At 34.8% G+C, this 20,193-nt stretch overlaps 1 protein-coding gene across 1 annotated transcript in view; it reads left to right on the top strand.

The window, feature by feature from the left end:
• RSL24D1 (ribosomal L24 domain containing 1) overlaps window positions 1–17,428 on the top strand; it is a 61,270-nt gene extending 43,842 nt beyond the window's left edge. The window contains exons 2-6 of the mRNA XM_077127958.1: window positions 3,666–3,779; window positions 5,439–5,511; window positions 8,634–8,697; window positions 12,927–13,012; window positions 15,542–17,428. Of these exons, the coding sequence (XP_076984073.1) occupies window positions 3,666–3,779; window positions 5,439–5,511; window positions 8,634–8,697; window positions 12,927–13,012; window positions 15,542–15,615 (411 nt within the window). The 3' untranslated portion in view covers window positions 15,616–17,428. The remainder of the gene's footprint in view (window positions 1–3,665; window positions 3,780–5,438; window positions 5,512–8,633; window positions 8,698–12,926; window positions 13,013–15,541) is intronic.
• Window positions 17,429–20,193: the final 2,765 nt, after the last annotated feature.

Raw genomic sequence — 20,193 nt, 5'->3', positions numbered from 1 at the left:
ATAGTGGCTGTACCATTATACATTCCCACCAGCAGTGCATAATTGTCCCAATTTCTCCACATCCTTTCCAACATTTGTAGTTTCCTGTTTGTTTCTAATAACCATTCTTATAGGTGTGAGGTGATATCTCATCGTAGTCTTGATCTGCATTTTCCTTATAGCTAATGAAAATGAGTAGCTAATGTGGTTTCCCTTGTATGTAGTAGATCACTTTTCTTTTGCCACTTTCAGGATTTTCTGCTTCCTTTCAACATTTGATAGACTGATTAGTATGTGTCTTGGAGTAGGCCTATTGGGATTTATTCCGAGTTCATTGAACTTCTTTGATTTGCATATTTATGACTTTCATAAGTGTTGGGAAATTTTCCCCCATTATCTCCTTAACTAGTCTTCCTAACCCTTTTCCTTCTGGGATACAGATGATTCTTACATTTGTGCACTTTGTATTGGCCATCATTTCCCTGAGATCCAATTCAAATTTTTCCATCTTTCTTGCCATTTTTTTTGTGTGTGCGCTTTTGGAATCAGTTGTACTGTATACTAGTTTACTTATTTTTCTTCTGCCTCTTGAAATCTGCTGTTGTGTGTCTCTAATACATAGTTGATTTGGTCTACAGTATCTTTCATCTATGTGATGCTGCTGCTTTTCTGTATTCTTTCAAATTCTTCTTTATATTCTTCCTCTGTCTTCTTCATATCCTTTATGTCATTAGCCAACTCACTAATAGAGTTGTATGAACATCTTTGGTTTGTTATTCCAAAGTCCATGTCTTCTCTGGTGTTTTAATTTGGTCTTAGGCTGGGTCATATTTGTCTGCATCTTCACATGCTTTGTGATTTTCTGTTGCCTTTGGGGCATTGGTCTTTTTAAGGTTACTTTGGAAGTTGATTTCCTTCAGTTGTATAAGGTTTTGTATTTGCAGAATGGGCATGGGGGGCCATGATAGGGCCCAGGAGCATGGGAGGTGGGGTTGTTGGGGGATGGTGTGAGGGCACAGGAGTGTGGGGTGCTGGGGCTTAGGGTGTGGCTTGGGCAGGCCTTGGAGAGCAGAGATGGGATGAGGCTTGGACATGGAGGTAGGGCATGGCAGGAGGTGGAACCGGGGGCTGTTGGCATGGGTGGGTTAATGCATGGCAGCAGGGCATGGGGTGGGGACTTCAGGGCATGGGGGTGCTAGGGCATGGGCATGGAGCATTCAAGGAGCATGGCTTGGCTTACTTTCTCTTCCCTACCTCCCTGTCTGTGTACCCGTGAAGCTCTGGCCTTCCCTTTGATAAAGGGCATTTTAGGCACTTTGTACTAACTGGATGGTCTTTAGTTCTCTGCATCTCAATTCCTCAGTTTTTTCTATCAGGACCTCCGTATGTAGTGTATAAGGCCCTCCCAGGTCATTTGTACCCTGGAACTGCTGTTCCATTTGTTTTTTTCTGTCACTTCTCTAGCTTTTCTTTGGGGTTGGGGGTAAACTTGGCCTATCCTATTCCACCATCTTCGAGTACTGTTCTATCTTCAAGAGTCACAACACTAAAAGAATTTAGAGATGAGAGGGCCAATAGGAATAAGTAGTCAAGTTTATTAAAGAGAAGGAGAGAGAGTCCATGTTAAAGAGGTTAATATGAATGTGTTTAGGAAAAACACCCGTGGGAGTGGTTAGCTTACTTTATAAGAAGGTTTTCTAGTGGCAGGTTTCCATGGTAACCCTTGAACTCCTAGGGGCTTTACAAGGCTTGTATTTCCCCAGTGCTTGTAGGCCTAGCATTGTTTCTGGAAGAGGTAACTATTAATGCTAGTGGCCAGCCCATCACCTATCCAGAATTTGTCTTTGGGCAGATGTTTAACAATCTTTATAACCCCAGTCTTTCTGTTATCAATTAAGAGTTTGCTTCGGGCCCAAAATTTTATAGGCTTTTATGGTTTGGGGAGGTTTCGGGGCATTAGAGGAAATTTTGTCCCATGAAATTTGCAGCTGAAGTTTGCAGTTCGACTTAATTCCTTAGGCGCTAGATAAGAAACAAGGGGCTTGCAGTTGTACATTAACTCTTTTAAGAGGTTGATAGGAAACTAGAGATTTGTAGTTGTCTGTTAACTCTTTGAGAGTTGGACAAGAAACTAGGGACCTTCAGTTGTCCTATTTTATCCTCCTTCACTAGAACAACATCCGGTAAATAGTAGATACTCCTATTTTGTTGATTGAACCCCCTTCACTTCTTCAGTGACTCCTGTCTCTTCAGTTACTTTTCAGATGCCTATTAGAGTTCATCTAAACTTCCCTGTAATTTCACACTGACTGTAATTAGAATTGACAAGGTCCAGGAAAAATTCAACTTTTTCGTTAGATAAAACTCAAAAGTGAGGATTTGCCTGTGGCTTAGGCTTTAACTTAAAGAGGTCAGAATGTTTTGGTTTTTTTTTTTAAAGTTCTCAATAAGATTTACTGCCAGTGATTTCATAGTTGGTTCCCCTAGGAGACTACAGTGGTTCTCATATTTTCTAGTCATTTACTCAAGTATCTTAGGAGAGGGCTTCTGAAGAGATATGGGGTCCAGATCAAATTAAAGTGGTATTGTCTGGGACCTGCTTAAAGTTCTCAATAGAACAATAAAAAAAAAAAACGAAAAGCATCATGGCTTGTGTATGATCTGTTCACATGTTGACTTATTTCAAAATGTTTATGCTGTTAATTTTGACCTATTTTGTTATGGGTCACACCTTATATATATAAAAATTCAACTTGGATTGGCTACAGTGGCTTCGCAGGTGGAGTTCTCACCTCCCATTCCGGAGACCTGGGTTCAATTCCTGGTGCCGCCCCTGGAAAAATTAATAATAATAATAATAATAATAATAATAATAATAATAATTTTCTTTGCTAAGATCCATAAATGCTAAATAATTCTTTGTTTTGTTTTCTTTTAAAAGTTTTTTAAAATGGTTACCTTTTTTCCTTAAGATTTCCTCCAGTAAAATATAAAAATTATAATGTCCTATAACACATTGTATAGTAACAAAGTAAGGCATTTTATTTTAGACATGTAGTAAGTCCTAATAAGCCATTCCAGAAGCACACTGAAGAATCACAAAATTCTGTCTTAGCATAATGCTAAGGGTCAAGTCTTTTGGGAATAAGGTGAAGAATTAAAGCAGTAAAGAATCTCCCTAGATCTATGTATAACTTAGAAAGCAAATTTACTGCCAGTTTTAGTTGCTTTTTAAATTATTTTGTACTTTTAGCAGGAAGCATGAAAATAACCAAATGAGATTCCAGAGTGGTTGTTTGAAACTTTTATCCCCATTGAGGTATATATAAAAAATGAAGTTTGAGAATTATCCTAAAATGGAAAGGGACTTAAATAACTGACTTTCCTTAAAACTATTCTTTCTATTTAAGATCACACATAGGTTTTAAGTTGTTATATAAAAGTGATTAGTAGTATTTAATATTTTCAAGCCATTAGCTTTTAGTTGAGATGATGTTTGATAGTCAAAAATAGTTCAATATCCATTAAATCTCACATTTTTAAATGAAGATGCAAGTAAATAGAAAGAATTACATGAACCATTGTCACTGATAACTATATTTTTGTCTGGCAGGGATAGTAATATCCTACAATGAAAAAAGCTTTTAATGTTGAGTTTTCAATCTTTTAACTTACTTTTCTTGTAGGTGTTCAGATTCTGTAAATCCAAGTGTCATAAAAATTTTAAAAAGAAGCGTAATCCTCGCAAGGTCAGGTGGACCAAAGCATTCAGGAAGGCAGCTGGTAAAGAACTTACAGTGGTGAGTACAGTTAATTCTTACTATAGTTTCTACATTTTTCAGGATTAATTATATATTGTTTGGAATATGTGATTTAATTAGCTAAAACAAGACGATAATATGATTGACCAGTGATTTATTTGTGTTTAATTGTGAAAATAATCTCATTCTCATATAATCCTGAAATCATAATAGTGTAGAATTCTGAAAAAGAAAAAAAATTCCCAGTCTCATTGATAGATGTGATTTTTCTTATACTCAAATTTAACTATTTTTAGGTAACGGATTGGGATGAAGTTGGAAATTGCCACACAAAGATTTTGAGAGGAAATTAGAGATGAATTAAAGGAGTTCTGAATAGCGGTGGGGGCTCAGGCAAGATTTATAATAGACGTTTATCAGTGATTAGATTTCCTTAGGAGGACTTTCTCTCCGAAAGAGAAATTAATGTTGTGAAGAGGAATAGTGGGCAGTCATAGGGTGAGGAAATTCCATGGGATGAGCCCTCCATTATCATATTGTAGTTATTGAACTGATATAAAGATCTGCTGAAGTTTGTACACATTTGACCCCTGGAAAGCGAGAAGATGAAAAGGCTCCTTCAGAGGCTCCCTTTATGGAAAGAAGATCTTTAAGTTTTCCCTTCCCTGTATGATTTTCTCCTCCCCGAAAGCCCACGTGCTCTTTCCTACTTCTACTGCTTAAGCATTTGCTGTAAAGTCCTTTCTCAGCTTCCTTAACACCAGAAATTTTCAGTGAACTTAATATTTTCTGACAAGATGCAAGGCCAGGTCACAATTATTGTAACAAAAATAATTTTCAGTATGTAATAGAAGAAGCATAGCATCTCAAATGGAAGCATCTACTGCATGAGTGAAGAAAGGATGCCAGTTTACATCATTAAGTAACTTGTTATTACTGATGTTATTGCAACTGGTACAGAGGCATGTATATGTAAATGAAATAGCTAAATACAGAGTTTGTGCTGTTCCATATGCCTGTGTCAGATAGATGTGAAAACCAAGATAGACCGGTAGTTTTTCCAAAATTCTTTAGCATTTTTTAAAGACTAATAGAATCATTAACTGTTAAAATAAATACAAGCAACAAGAACCCTATCCACATTTGGAAGGGGCCTGAAGAATCATAGGGAGAACGTTGGATCCTGCAGTGTAGCATGACATTTATTTGAAGTTGTATACTTTCACACCTTTGTACTACAACAGATGGGCATTTAGGTTAAACCACAGGAAATTTTCATTATTTGACTTTTCGTTCTATGAAAAATTGGCAATTTCATATAGTTCAACTGACTGCAAAGTTTTCTAACTGTATTTTATCTAGGGATAGGAAATTAGGGATGCTTTTTCAGTTTATTTATAATCTGTGCCCCTCTAGGGGATGAGGGTGATACACTGCCCTCTGTTTCCTTAGAGAATCCCTTATGTATAGAGAGATGTTTTCATTAGGGGCGTCTTATATGTGGAGATATGTAAAGGAGAAAATGTTTTGTATTCTGAGCGATCATCCTAGGGGAACATCTTTGTCACCCTGGGGAACATCTTAGTATTTATCTGTGGTTGGACATACTCCGAATGTTTGTGAAAAGAAGAGAAAGTTTTAAGAAATGCTACCTTTCTACTTCTCTTAAAACATTTTCCCCCTCTATTCCTTCTACAGGATAATTCATTTGAATTTGAAAAACGTAGAAATGAACCTGTCAAGTACCAGCGAGAGCTATGGAATAAAACTAGTAAGTCACAAGGGCATACTAGGAATTTTACAGGAAAGAATAGCTTAGAATATTACCTTAACTTTAACCTCAGTTTTGTTGTTTTAGTGTTAATTTTCTTCCCCCTTTTCATTGGTTAGCTTTTGTTCTTTTACCCTTATTTAATGGTTCTGTTCTGTTTTATTGTAAATTACCCAAAGTCCTCTTTAGAATTAGCTGGCATATATGTTATAAATATAATGCAATTATTAAATTTACTATTTATACACAATGTATAAAAGCATCTAAAACTGGGAAAAAATATTTTGGGAGAGGGTGAATGTGGAATAATTGCCATATACATAAAATTTAACATACTTTATACTTTTAGATAATTTTAATTTAGGGATATAAATAGTATATTCTGTGTACCTTATAAATTAATGCTTGATTTAATGCTCGATTTAGATAAAACTAAAATCTGCTCAAATTAAAAGCAATAATATATATTTCTTCTCTTTTTCTGAACAGGCAGAGACTTTAGTTTAAAAAACAATTACCCACATGTAGTAAAACTTAGGTGCCTTGGGCTAGCTTGTAAGATTCTATGTCCAGGTGTGTTTTAGGCCTTCCCTTTCTGCCATGGTTCCCTTATTCCATTTCTAGTATTAGGTATGGGAGTGATGTGATTTTTTAACTAAACTTTCCTAAGGCTTAGAATTCCACAAACTGTCACTCTCCTAATGGATTATTGGCAGGGCATACTTTTCAGCACCTTTCGCCTAGTTAGTCAAAAGATTTCAGGGGAGGAATTGACAAATCTTGTAGTAGTATTTGATACCCTCTAAAGCTTTATCTTCCTAGACAATGTGGAGAAATCAAAGTCCAGATTTGGAATTGCTTTTTCCTTGTAGCCCTAAATTCTGCCCTTTTTTTTTCCTTTCTGACTAAAATGTAGTAGTTATCATATTTTATACTTGTGTCTTTAGGTCTTGGACCTAAGAGATTTGTAGCTCTGTGAATAGTTGTACAGACTTCTTCCTTTTTTTTTGTAATATAAGGTCTTTCCCTTTACTTCTGTTTTATAACTAGAAGAACAGCTAATTTCTGAAAAGCAGTTGATTTTATTGGGTTTGTTTTGTAAGGAAATCACATGGATTCAAACTGAAGGATTTCTGAAGGGATTAACTCTCAGTAACTTTGTAAAATTCTTTAACTGAATTCAAAAGACACCCTTGTTACTAGGTCTTAGCCAAAGGCCAAGAAGTGATCAAAAGATGTACTTGTTAAAGATACTGTTTCTTAGATTTCTGGTTAATGTTTTAGAAGGTCCTAAAGCATTTCTGGACTTTAGTTTTGTTTCATTTGACCTCTGTATTCTTTTATGTTGCTACTTGAAGACAGTAGCTACTTGAAGACAGTAGCTCTTCTACATATTTTATTACATTTATTTGTTGGGTTTTCAGCTTGATAGTGAAAGTAAGGTACATACCCCATTTTAGTCATATGTAGATTTTCGGTTATTGTGACTCTCCATGCTTTCATGTTATTTATATTGCATTTACATATAGAGAAATACTACTGTGTCCTATGAGACATCATATATTTTAACAATAATGTTCTCTGCAGTTTTCTAAATTTATTTCTATTCACATATTTGTTAAGTACTGACACTGACAGTACCTCTTTTCTTCTGGCCCTACAAAGATAAATAAGGCACACACAGTCCCTGCCCTCTAGGTTCATTTTGCTGAATATTCCTATTTGATTGTTTCTGTTAGATGGTAATTGATTCAGGTATTGTCACAGAAGCTGATTGCCTTGCCCCCACTGAGTCATAAATGTGTAAGTTGTAAAAGAAGCAGTCCTCTATTGATCCTCCCCCCCCTTCAAAATTTGTTATCCTTTCTTATTAGGAAACAGGAAGCCAGATTTTTCAAAGAAAATGTTGAGTAGAAAGTATGAGAGTCTTTTGAAATTTAAAAATATTTCCTCTGGTTTATATAATTAATAAAAGTTGTCAGTACTCTACCAGAAAATACTTTAATTTCGTAAGAGCATTATTGATTCCTCATATCCCCATATTCCAGTATCATCTTAGTTATAAACTGATCTGTTTACAATAGTTTTATATTCCTTGTTTACTGAATTATATGAGGATATAGGTTGGACAATTGTTGGTAAGGTGCTGATTGATGTCTAAAGAAATGTCAGGAGGATAACTTCAAAAGCACAACACTAGGAAGAATAGTTTGTATTTTATCCTCTCTCTCTATTGTAGATTCATTTTTAACATTTCTCAGATGCTTCTTATATTTAAGTGCTTTTGGTCTTCTAGGTTATTTGGGAATACAGTATATTATTCTGCATGTATATGATTCTATTTTTAGGAGCTAGATTGGGAGTTGTACAGTCCAACACTCTAGCCACTAGCTTTGTGTGGCTACTAAGCACTTGAAATGTAGTTAGTCCGAGTTGAGGTGTGCTTTAAATGTATGATACATACCAGATTTTGAAGATTTGGTAGGAAAATGGGAATGTAAGATTTTTTCCAACTTTTTAATAGTGATTAGATGTTGAAATGAGAATATTCTGGATATATTGGGGTAAACAAAATATCACCTGTTTTTTACCTTTTAAAAAAATATGGCTACTAAAAAATTAAAGTTATATATGTGGTTTTATATTGGACAGTGATGATAAACAGTTGGATTTTTGTGATTGAGACCATGGCAGAATGATTTGTTCAATCTACCAATATTTACTCAAATACTTAAAGAAAAAGAATTCTGACTAGACAGGTGCTGTCCTTGTGGTGATTAGAAGCTAAAATGGTATTTGTTGCCTTTAACCGAAATTCTCTAAGATTTGAAAAGCATTGGTCCCACTGAAAGAAGGAAAACTTAGTAGAAACAAAGGTTTTACAAAATAAAAATTGGAGAAGTGATACTTGTGACAGATGAAGAGTCAACAGTGATGCTACACAGAAGTACATATTTTCTTTAGTAGTTTCAGTAGGAATTGTCTTTGCAATGAGTTTATTTCATTGAAATATGTTTCTAAATCAGGTACTCAGTAAAGTTCCTTGTTAAAGCATGTGTTGATTAGAATCATACTACTTGAATGTGCATACATTTGTTGCTAACTTATGTATTCTTTCACAGTTGATGCAATGAAGAGAGTCGAAGAAATTAAACAAAAACGCCAAGCTAAATATATAATGAACAGGTATGAATATTTGTATAAAGTATTTCTTGAGAAAATAATTACTGATAGAAATTTAGAGGCATTAGTTTTCTTTTAAAGTGTATTTTGATATAATTTCAGACTTAAAAAAGTTGCAAGAGTATAGAGTTCTCGTATATTCAGTTAGTCTTTTACCACGTTGACTTTATCCATGTCTTTCTCCATAGGAAGTTGTAGACGTGATGCCCTTTTCCTCTATGTATATTTTAGACATGATGCCGTTTTCCTCCTATGTATATTTTAGTGTGTTGAACCTAAAAATAAGAATGTTCTCTTATATAACCCCAGTATATAATTATGAAATTAGCATTGATATTTGATCTATAGAGTTCATTAGGTTTTGCCAGATATTTCAGTAATGTCTTTCATGGCAAAAGAAAATCCTAGATCATGCATTGTTTTTGGTGGTCATATTCTTTTAGTCTCGTTTAATCTGGGACACTTTCTTTTCTTTGCCTTCTATGATATGGACCTATAAAATTTTTCAGTTTTTGTAAAACGTGTTCCTCAATTTAGGTTTGTCTGATCTTCACCTCATTATTAGATTAAGCTTAGCACCTTGGCAGGAGCATCAGAGAAGTGATCATGGGTCCTTATCAGTTGGTGTTCCCTGCTTGGTGGTGGAAATTTTTATCACTTTAAGGTGGTGTTTGCCAGGTTTCTTCATTGGAAAGTTGCTCTTTTTCTCTTTATAAATTAATACATATTGTGGGGGAGATTGAGATGCTATGAAGAACTTGTTATTCAGCAGACATACCTACCGGTTTTAATATCTGTTGGAGAGTCTTGCCTGGATCTGTTACTATTATGATTTTTTCCATATGGTGATTTTCTGGTTCTATTGTTTCTATATTAGTTGGCTTTTTCCTGTAAAAAATCTTTCCCTTTCCCTCATTTCATTTATTCATTTAAATCATTTCTGTGTATAGTCATGGATTCTTATGGTATTTGGTAACCTAAATTCTGTATTATTTATTTTGATGTTCCAAGGGCACCAGATTTGGCCAGTGGGAACTCCTTCAGGCAGCCTCCTGGGCCTCCCCCCCCCCGCCCATAGCAGTGTTAGGTTTACAGAAAAATTGTGCAGAAAGTATGAGTTCTCTCTCCTCCCCAGTTACTCCTATTTCATATTTGTTACAGTTGATGAACCAATATTGATACATTGTTATTAACTGAAGTCCGTGATTTATGTTAGGATTTACTCTTTGTGTTGTACAGTTCTATGAGTTCTGATAATACGTGATTATTGTAGTATCATACAGAATACATTGGCTGTCCTAAAAAACTCCCTGTCCTGCACACTGGTCACTGGTGCCCTTTTATTCTTGTTTTTTTTTTTTTGTTTTTTTAATTTTTTCTTCACTGGTGCCCTTTTGATGAGTCCTCATCTTCTTTGAACACTTTCTTGCTTTGTGGCTGACAAGATGTTTAAGGCTTATCCTGTACTTCCCCTGCCCCCACCTGGAATAGGCTATTTCCTCCAAGCAGGGGCTCATTTTTAATGTGATTTCTGTGGGAGTCTGTCATAGAAAAAAAGTCTAAAAGTTTGAGAACCAGTCTTAGCATTTTAGCCAAATGTCTTATGTAATGCGTACTTTTGTAATGACTGAATGATTTAAAAAAATTAGATAATATTGTTTTATCTGAGGAAAAAAGACCTAGGCACTTAGAGTAATTAGATATTGTTTTATGTGGTGGAACCGTATATGTATATTACAGACGTTGATCTCTGAGATTTGTCAATTCTTTTCCTCAATCACATTCCTTTATTCACTCTTAAGTATGTATTAAGCCTCCATTTTGTGCCACACATTGGGCTAAGCAATAGGGATACAATGAATGAAGAAGTTGGTAGAGTAGACATTCTGTTTAAGGTAATTGGGAACAAGAAAATCATTGAGTTTTGCATTGCTAGATAAGAAAATGTACATTTATTTATAAGGGCTCAATAGGCAGCTTTAGCTTAAATTTGGAATAAATGTAAGGTAGACATTTCTTTAATGTTAAGTTCACTACTTGCATTTGGGAATTATTTGGGAGAACAGAAACTCATTTATTTGATGTTGAAGATTCTCCTGGCTGAGAGGGGAAGGAGGATGGAATAGAAGGGTAACTATTTATTTCCTATTCCCTATTTGTGTTAGTAAAATATAATAGGAAATTTTTATTAATTTAAAGGAAAATGGTGATAATCACTACTGACTTTACAAAAATAAAAATGACATGAGAGTTCTATCAGCAATTGGATACCAACAAACTAGGGAATCTAGAAGAAATGGAAAAATTTTGAGAAGTGCACCAGTGACCTAAATTGACTACCACCAAAAAAACACAAAAAAACAAAAACAACCCAGGACTTTTCACTAGTGAATTCTATGAAATGTTTAAAGAAGAATTAACACCAATCCTCCTCAAACTCTTTCTAAAAATTCAAGAGGTGGGGATACTTCCCAGTTCATTCTGTGAGGCTAGCATTACTCTGAAACCAAAGCTTGATAAAGACATCATAAGGAAAGTACAGACCAATTTACCTTATGACTATGATGAAAGAATCTTCAACAACATACTGGTAAACTGAATCCAACAGCATAGTGAAAAGATTATATACCATGACCAAGTGGGATTTATCCCAAGAATACCAGGGTGGTTTAACATAAGAAAATCAATGCAATATACTTCAGAAATGGATTGAACGGGGGGAAAAAAGCACTAACAGTGCAAGATTGTCTCAATAGGTGTGGAAAGCATTAAGAACATTAATGATTCATGGGAGGAGGTCCAACTATCAAAATGAAGAGTTGTTTGACAGAAGTTGATTCCAACCGTTGTGGATGACTTAGAGGGGTTCAGGACTTCAATGGAGGAAGTAACTACAGAGGTAGTGGAAATAGAAAAGGAACTAGACTTAGAAGTGGAGACTGAAGATGAGACTGAATTGATGCAATCATGATAAATCTTTTTAAGGGTGAACAAAGACAGTGGTTTCTTTAGACAGAATCTACCTCTGGTGAATATGCTATAAACATTGTTGAAATGTCAACAAAGGATTTAGAATATTGCATCAACTTAGTTGATAAAACTGCCATAGAGTTTGAGAGGATTAATTTCAGTTTTGAAAGAAGTGCTATTTTGGGTAGAATACTTCTCAGACAGCATTGCATGCTACAGAGATATCTTTCGTGAAAGTCAGTCGATGTGGCAGACTTCGTTGTTGTCTTATTTTAAGAAATTGCCACAGCCATCTCAGCCATCAGCAACCACCACCTTGATCAGTCAGCAACCATCAACATTAAGCCAAAATTGAAAACTCTTGTGCAAAGGACATTATCAAGAAAGTGAAAAGACAACCTAGAATGATAGAAAATTGTTGCAAACCATGTATTAGATAAACATTTAATATCCAGAATACATGAAGAACTTTGCCTTTTTATGGTTGCATTGTAAACAACCCAATTTAAAAATGGTTGAAGTACTTGAATAGACATTTCGCCAAAGAAGATGCACAATGGCCAGTGAGCAGATGAAAAGATGTTCAACATCATTAACCATTAAGGAAATGCAGATCAAAACCACAATAAAATACCACTTTATACCCACAGGGATGGCTGTTATTTTAAAAAAAAAAAAAAAAAAGAAGAAGAAACAGAAAGTACGGGTTGGGGATCATGCGGGAAAATGGTGTAGTCACTGTGGAGAGCAATATGATGATTCCTCAAAAAGTTAAATATAGGATTATATATGACTTGGGAATTCCACTTTAAGGTATATACCCAAAGAAAGTGGGAACAGAGTCTCAAATAGATACTTGTACACCCTATAGGAGCATTATTCACAAGAGCCAAAAGGTGGAAACAGCCCAGAGTCCATCAACAAATGAATGGATAAACAGAATTTGGTACATTTTGTCATTACACCAATGAAATATAAGGCCATAAGAATGAAGTTGATACATGCTGCAATATGGAAGAATCTTGGAAACATGCTCTGTGAAATTAAGCCAGGCACATAGGACAAATATTGTGTGGTAGCTCTTATAAGAAGTGTCTAGAAAATAGCATATTTGCAGAGAAAGAATGGAGGTTACCTGGACATGAATGGGAGAAGGGAATTGGGAGTATTTGTAAAAATAAAATTTATTAGCTATATTGTGAATTAATGTTTCAAAGAAGTTTTAGTAACTGAGATTTTGGTCTTTATGTATTCTATCCTAGATTAAAGAAAAATAAAGAACTACAGAAAGTTCAGGACATCAAAGAAGTCAAGCAAAACATCCATCTTATACGGGCTCCTCTTGCAGGTAAATACTGCTTGATCAAGAGTTCTCTTCCCTAAATAGGGAGATGAAAACTAGAGTTTTGTGGTCTGTATAACCAGATAGTACGTAACTTTCTAAGGTTGAGTCTTTATCATTTAAATGATACTTCCCATATAATATTTATGAAGTGACTTGATTTATAAAATGTAATTCATTCAGTATATTTATTTCTAAGTCACAGTCAATCTTTTGTGTATGGTGTTTCTTTTCTTCATAAATCCTATGTTATGGGTGCATGGGTGGTTCAGTAGTAAAATGCTTGACTTGAATGGGGGACATTCAGTTTCGATTCCCTAACCATGTACCCCAAAGGAAAAAAAAATCCTATGTTATAAAGATATCTCTCCAAACTAAGCAAAATAATTAGCATAATAATTTCATAGATGATTTTCCCTCACACCTGTTTTGATTAAAGGATAATATTTTATACTAGTGCTTTTCAGACATTGGTTGGTATTAGAATTTCTTGGGGAACTTGGTAAAAACAAAAGCCCAACAACCCCTTTGAGTCTGGACTTCTGTGTTTATTAGCTCTCCAGATGATTTTGATACACATCGAAGTTTGAGACCTAGTGTTCTATTAAAATCTTCTCTTTGTGTTTATGTAGTATGCTGGTTTTCTGTATTTGGCCACTTGTGTGTGTACCTTATTTCTTTGGTGAGGTGCCAGAAAACCAATCTCATTTAGCTGACACGAAGTACTGTCTGTTAAGTTACTTAATTACTTAACTTAATATTAATAGAGTAGAAGAGATTTTGATGAGATTTAGTTCCAAACTTGATTCCAGAATGATTCCATGCTTAAATCCTAGTAAAGGTCAAAATCTGTAATCACATGATGAATAGATTTGTCTAGTGTTTCCTAGTTATTTTTGTATCGATTTTTATTAAAGCAAAATAGACAAAACCCTAGAGCATGTGTATCAAGAGATTTCACTTGTAGGTAATACACCCAAGATGCAAAAGGAGTGTCATTGTGTCTAACTTTTTAGATAACCCTTTTGACAGAAGGTAGCACAGTGGTAAAAGTAGGGACCCTTGATCCCAATTGTCAGGATTTAAATCCCAGCACTTTGATGTGCTAGGCTTATTAGGTGGGTGACTGGGCAAGTTTCTATACCTCCATTTTCTCCTTTAAAATGGGGGCTAGAATGCCTAAGAGTTATCTGGAGCACCTCTTTTGTTGCTCAGATGTGGTCTTACACTCTCTAAGCCCAACTCTGAAAGTGAATCATTGCTCACACCCCAACCATGGGACATGACATCCAGGGGTGAAAGTCTCCCTGGCGACAAGGGAGATGACTCCCAGGGATGAATCCAGACCTGGCACCATGGGATCGACAATTCCATCCTGACCAAAAGGGAGAAGAGAAGTGTAATTAATAAAGTATCAGTGGCAGAGAGAGTTCAAATAGAGTCGAGAGGATACTCTGGGGGTTGCTCTTACATAAGCTTCAGTTAGACCTTGCTACCTGTCATAACCTGCCAACCTACAATCAGCCATTCCAGCTAATCCTAAAGAACACCTATGGCAATATATAAGATTCCACAAGGATTCCATGTACTAGAGTAACTTTCCAGAAACCTACAACTTCCAGATGGGTCTCTGGTCCAGGTAAGTCCTGAAACCTAGCCCAGCCTTTCCACAACATCAGATAGTTCCATCTCCCTACCCCGTATTAGTGACAGACCCTTCCAGTATGAAAAATTTAGAATTGCCGTAGCCCAAACACCCCTAAAGAGAGAGATGGAAAGATCAAAGGTGATGGTGGAGTTATACAGAGAAGATAGGATTTAACAAACGAATATGAATGCTGAATCATTAAATTGATATCTCTTTAGTCTCTAGTATCTTAGAACAGCTAGAAGTAAAAATCTAAAATTGCGAAATTGTAACCTATGTCAAACTCTGAAATCTATTCTACAATTAATTGTGATGCTATGCCTTGAAATTTATTGTTTTTGTATATATGTTATTTTTTCACGAAAAACAAAGAAGGAAAAAAGTTGATTGTGATGGTAAATTATTAAACCCTCTAGCCTCCTATATATATATTCTGGAGCAGCTAGAAGGAAAAATCTGAGAGAATCGTATGGTAGCCCATGACAAACTCTGGGATCTGTCTTGTAACTACTTGTTGAAGAGTGCTTTGGAAACTATTTTTTTTTATTTCTTTGCATTGCACATATATATATGTTATACTACATAATAAGTAAAGTTTAAAAATTAAAAAAAAAGAGTGGGCCATGGTGGCTCAGCAGGCAGGAATGCTTACCTGCGATGCCAGATGACCCGGGTTTGATTCCCAGTGCCTGCCCGTGTTAAAAAAAAAAAAAAATAGGGGCTAGAAGGGTGAAATGAGCAATAGATGTAAAGTGCTTATATGTTTAGCTATTTTTAATCTTAGGTTTCTGAGAAACAGCTAATTATTCTGAAGCATCCATTTATCAAGTGTTGGTAAAAATTCTGCAGTGTAGCAATGAATTGATTTTTTTTTCTTTTTTTTTAAGGCAAAGGAAAACAACTGGAAGAAAAAATGGTTCAGCAGTTACAACAGGATGTGGACATGGAAGATATTTCTTAAAAAGCTCACTATCTGTAACCATTCTATATGTGTGTTTGAAAATCTCTTCTAAGGAGTTACAACTTCTAAACTATTGATTTGTTTTTACCATAAGATCACTGAAATGAAAGATAATTAAAAATACATCCCTCCTAAATTGCTAGCTATAAAACATTGGATGTTATGGATGTTAGATTTTATCTCAACTTTAACCTTCACTGATAAGTTGTACTTATATAAATCATGAAAATTCTGTAAGTACAGAAGTGAATTACAGGCATAAATGGTCATATCATTTGGATAATGGCCTTAGGTGTCATTTATATAATAAGGAAAATGACAAAATTTCATGGTTAATGATATATAATATCTTTCTTGGCAATACTCCTTTTATTTATGTTATAGAAGGGGAGAATACAGTAAGCAATTAACAATCTGTATGAAAACGGGCCTCAAATGATACTTTTGTTTTTAAGATTTCCTGTTTTGATTTACTAGCATCTAACATTTTACCCCCCTGAGATTAAGGCCTAATTATGTTGGATTGTTCCAACCTGGTTTAAGTGTTCTGATAGCCAGTTATGAATTTTGTGAGTGAGCACTGAATTATCTTTTCCTGAAATGGCACTAAAACTCTATTAATTTCCACTAATCTGAGATTCCTATTGGAACAAGTTTTATTTATCTAGCTTGGCACTGCTTTAGAAGCAGAAGAATCTCAGTGCCTTTTAAATTTTGCTGTATTCTTTTCTTTACGAAAGCTGTTGTTTTTGCAAATAGAGTTTATGGGTAAAGTGTTGGCTCATTATTTGCACATGAAATAAAATCATTTCTAAAACAAGTGCCTATATATTTATTACTTAAAGGTATTAAAAGTATGAAGTATCTTTTACATGGGAGAAAAGAATTTCCCTCACATGAATATTTAGAGAACGATATTCTTTGTTTCTATATTTTTACATTATTTATAATTTTTAATTATGTTAAGAACAGTAGTTAAATCTATCAGCTTTTATATTGCAGTTTTTAGGTCAGGATTTAGGATAATGACAAATTCTTAAGCTTATATAACTATGAGATAATGGCTAAATTTTTATTTCAGTATTAGGTAGAAAATAAAGTATACTCACTGGACCATGTATCAGAAGACCTAATTCCAGGACAGTCCTATCTTTGTTCTTGTTTGTAAAATATGGTTTATTTGTAGACAACATTATTGCTGTAAAAATGAGGGAAGATACTGTATATACAATGAAAGACATTTGTAAAAACTCTAGGAAATTTTTACTTCATGCTTTAGTCATGTTTGTTTCAATATTAAAATGTTCAAAACTATATAATATTAGGCAACAAGTTTCCTGTCTTTCTAGTTAGTAAGATGCTGTTATCTTAAGACCATCAGTGGGGGAAAATTATGCTGAATAGAAGAGCTGATATTGCCTCTCAGTTTTAGCACTCAGACATTTCTCTTAATTGTCTTGCTTCTTAGTATTTTGAGAACCCAGATCCCATTATAAACCATGTAAAACCATATAGATAGAAATATGAGTTTTATCCCCCAGTAGCTTTCTGAGCTAGTGGGTCACTGAGATGAGTTGTCCCTTTAAAGTGTTGCCTGAGGTATGTATGGTATGATGTAATGCTTTTAGGCTACAGTTGGGGCCTATCCTGGCCATTTAGCGTAACAAAAGCTCAAAATTTTTTAGACATTCATTATACTAAACTTTTATATTTAGTTGTTCAAAAGCAATATAAAGGTTAGCACTCATAGGAAAGAATTTTCTTGCACATGTGCCTTACAAAGCCTTACAAGACTGCAGTAAAAAATATTCCCACATTGGAAAAGTTCTCATTTCTTAAAATAGAAAGCTTAGAGATGTTTATCCAGTAGATAGAAGTTTGAAAATAAATGGTTTATTTCATAATATCCTTATGAAGTAAATAGCACTAATCTTTTAAGGGTGGAAAAATTAAGGTCTGGGTAACTTGACCCTTTGCCATACAGCTAAAAGATACATGTCTGTCTGTCCTGCATATATGCAGAAGGGATTTATCTAGAGCCTCATGGGTTTATTTTTAGTGCAGATTAATAGTATAAATTCTAATATTGGATGAAGACAACTTTGTAAAAGTTAATAGAGCAGCTTGCTGAATTGAAAGTGTTGAAAAAACAAGGGGAAAAAAGTATTTAAAAAAATACAACAATTTCAATGGCCCTGGAAGAATTTTCCAAAGTCTATATTTCTTTTTTTTGTTAAAATGTTTTATTAAGATATAGTTCTCACCTCACCCATTCATATTGTACAATTCAGTAGTTTTTATTTTATTCAGAGTTCTGCAACCATTGCCACAATGAATTTTAGAGGATTCTCATCACCCCAAAAAGAAACTTGGTATTCATTAACAAATACTCTCCATTTCCTCTCAACCCCTACCACTTTTCTCCAGCCCCAGGAAACCATAAATCTCCTTTCAGTCTCTGAAGATTTGCTTATTCTAGGTGTTTCAGATAAATGGAATCATTTAATATGTGGTCTTTTGTGACTGACTTCTGTCACTTAACAATGTTTTCAAGATAAACCCATGATGTAGCACATATCAGTTCTTTATTTCTTTTTATTGCTGAATAACATTCCATTGAATGTCTATACCACATAACTTTTTATTTTTATATCATGTAACTTTTTATCCACATCAGTTGATGAACATCTGATTTCTTTCTATTCTTTTAGTGCTGCTGTGAACATTCATATATAAATATTTGTGTGGATGTATGTTTTCATTTCTCTTTGGTATACAGCTAGGAGTGGAATTGCTTAACTTTCTATTCAACTACTTGAGAAAACTGCCAGAGACTATTTTCCATTCAAATCAGCATTGTACCGGAGCCCCAGTTTTCCCACATCTTCACCAATAGTTGCATCTTTTCTTTTATAGTCATCCTAGTGATCATGAGGTAGATTTCATTTTTTTTTTTTTTTTTTTTTTTTTGCATGGGCAGGCACGAGGAATCAAACCCAGGTCTCTGGTATGGTAGGCGAGAACTCTGCCTGCTGAGTCACCGTGGCGTGGCCTGCCCTGATGGGTTTTGATTTACGTTTCCCTGATGACTAATGATACTGAGTATCTTTTTGTTTGTTTATTGCCATTTGAGTATTTTCTTTTGAATCAACATCTTTTTATTGGTTTGTCTCCATTACTGAAATCGTTATATATTCTAGATGCAAATTCTTTATCAGATATATGATTTACAACTATCTTCTCCCATTCTATGGGTTATGTTTTCACTTTCTTAAGGATGCCCTTTGAAGAATATCAGAAACTTTGATGACATACAATTAATCTAAAAAAACCTGCCTAACTCCAATGTCATGAAGATACACACCTCTGTTTTCTACGTGGTGTATAGTTTTAAGCGCTTACATTTACGTCTTTGATCCATTTTTAGTTAATTTTGGATATGTTAGGTGTTATTCTATTTCATTCAAAGCCTGTATTTCTTAATTGTTATAAGGCAGAATTGTTTAACCCTCAAATTTTACCTTCCATATCTTCATACTGAATGTATTGGTCAGCTTTGGGTTGCTTTGAATCATTCTTGTGTGTGATGTTCAGTTTCTTTTTTTTTCTGTTTTTTTTTTTTTTTAAATCAATTCCTTTTTCAAGAAGAAATAATCCTTTTCTTAATATATTTGTGCCTTCTGAAGGTAAGAATTTTCACCTTCTGATGCTTTGGGGTGAGCTCTGACTGAAGCTCTCTTACCTGAACACTCTTCCTAGATTTTGAATCTTAAGTGAAGCTCTCATGTGAGGTTAGAGGTGATCCTTCTACCATATGACCTTCCCTGGGTCATACATGGCTTGTTCTGATTCTCTAGCCTCCCACTGATTCTGTGCCCCCCCCATATAATTATTCCAATACATTCCTTATTGCCAACATTTGTAACCAAAAATTCTTTACTTATAGGCATTCCCTGCCCCTCCAGCAAAATCAGGCAACCCGTTTCTATCATAATCTCCAAGAGTGCAGGGAATGCTTCTGTCTTACCCTGGGCACGTATTAGGTGCTTGGTTCATGGTAGATGCTCAACAAATGTTCACTAAATGGAAAATTATTGTATAGACAAATGCAAGGTTTACTTCTATTTTTAAATAACTAATAACTTGAAGAATATAAGAATAAATTAATAGAGGTGAGAGATAAACTAGGAACAGATCAACACTGTTGGGAAGATTTAGTTGGAGAACAGTGCTTCCCTTGGATTACATTTGCTGGATTTACTGCTAGGGTCATGGTCTAATAATGTTAATAGACTAACCAAGCATCTTTGTGGGTTTTTCACATGTCAAGGGATCCCGGCAACAATTGAGCTTGAGCTCTTCTGGGCAGGTGGCTTAAAGAAGTTTTGCCCAGAATTTGCTTTGCTGATGGAAGTAGTCCCTTACTTCAGGAGCCAGAGACTAAAAATAGAAATAAGAACTAACTGCTGAGAATCTGTTAAGACATAAGGAGGACTGCTTCTTCAAAGAAATATTAACCTACCAGAAAAATGCAGGAGACTGGGACCTTGGGATTTTAAGAAACGTGTTTTCAGAACC

This window comes from Tamandua tetradactyla, chromosome 14 (assembly GCF_023851605.1).
Source record: "Tamandua tetradactyla isolate mTamTet1 chromosome 14, mTamTet1.pri, whole genome shotgun sequence".
In the NCBI taxonomy this organism is placed as follows: Eukaryota; Metazoa; Chordata; class Mammalia; order Pilosa; family Myrmecophagidae; genus Tamandua; species Tamandua tetradactyla.
Note: the sequence above shows the minus strand (reverse complement) of the source record. Positions and strands in the feature narration are given on the sequence as shown.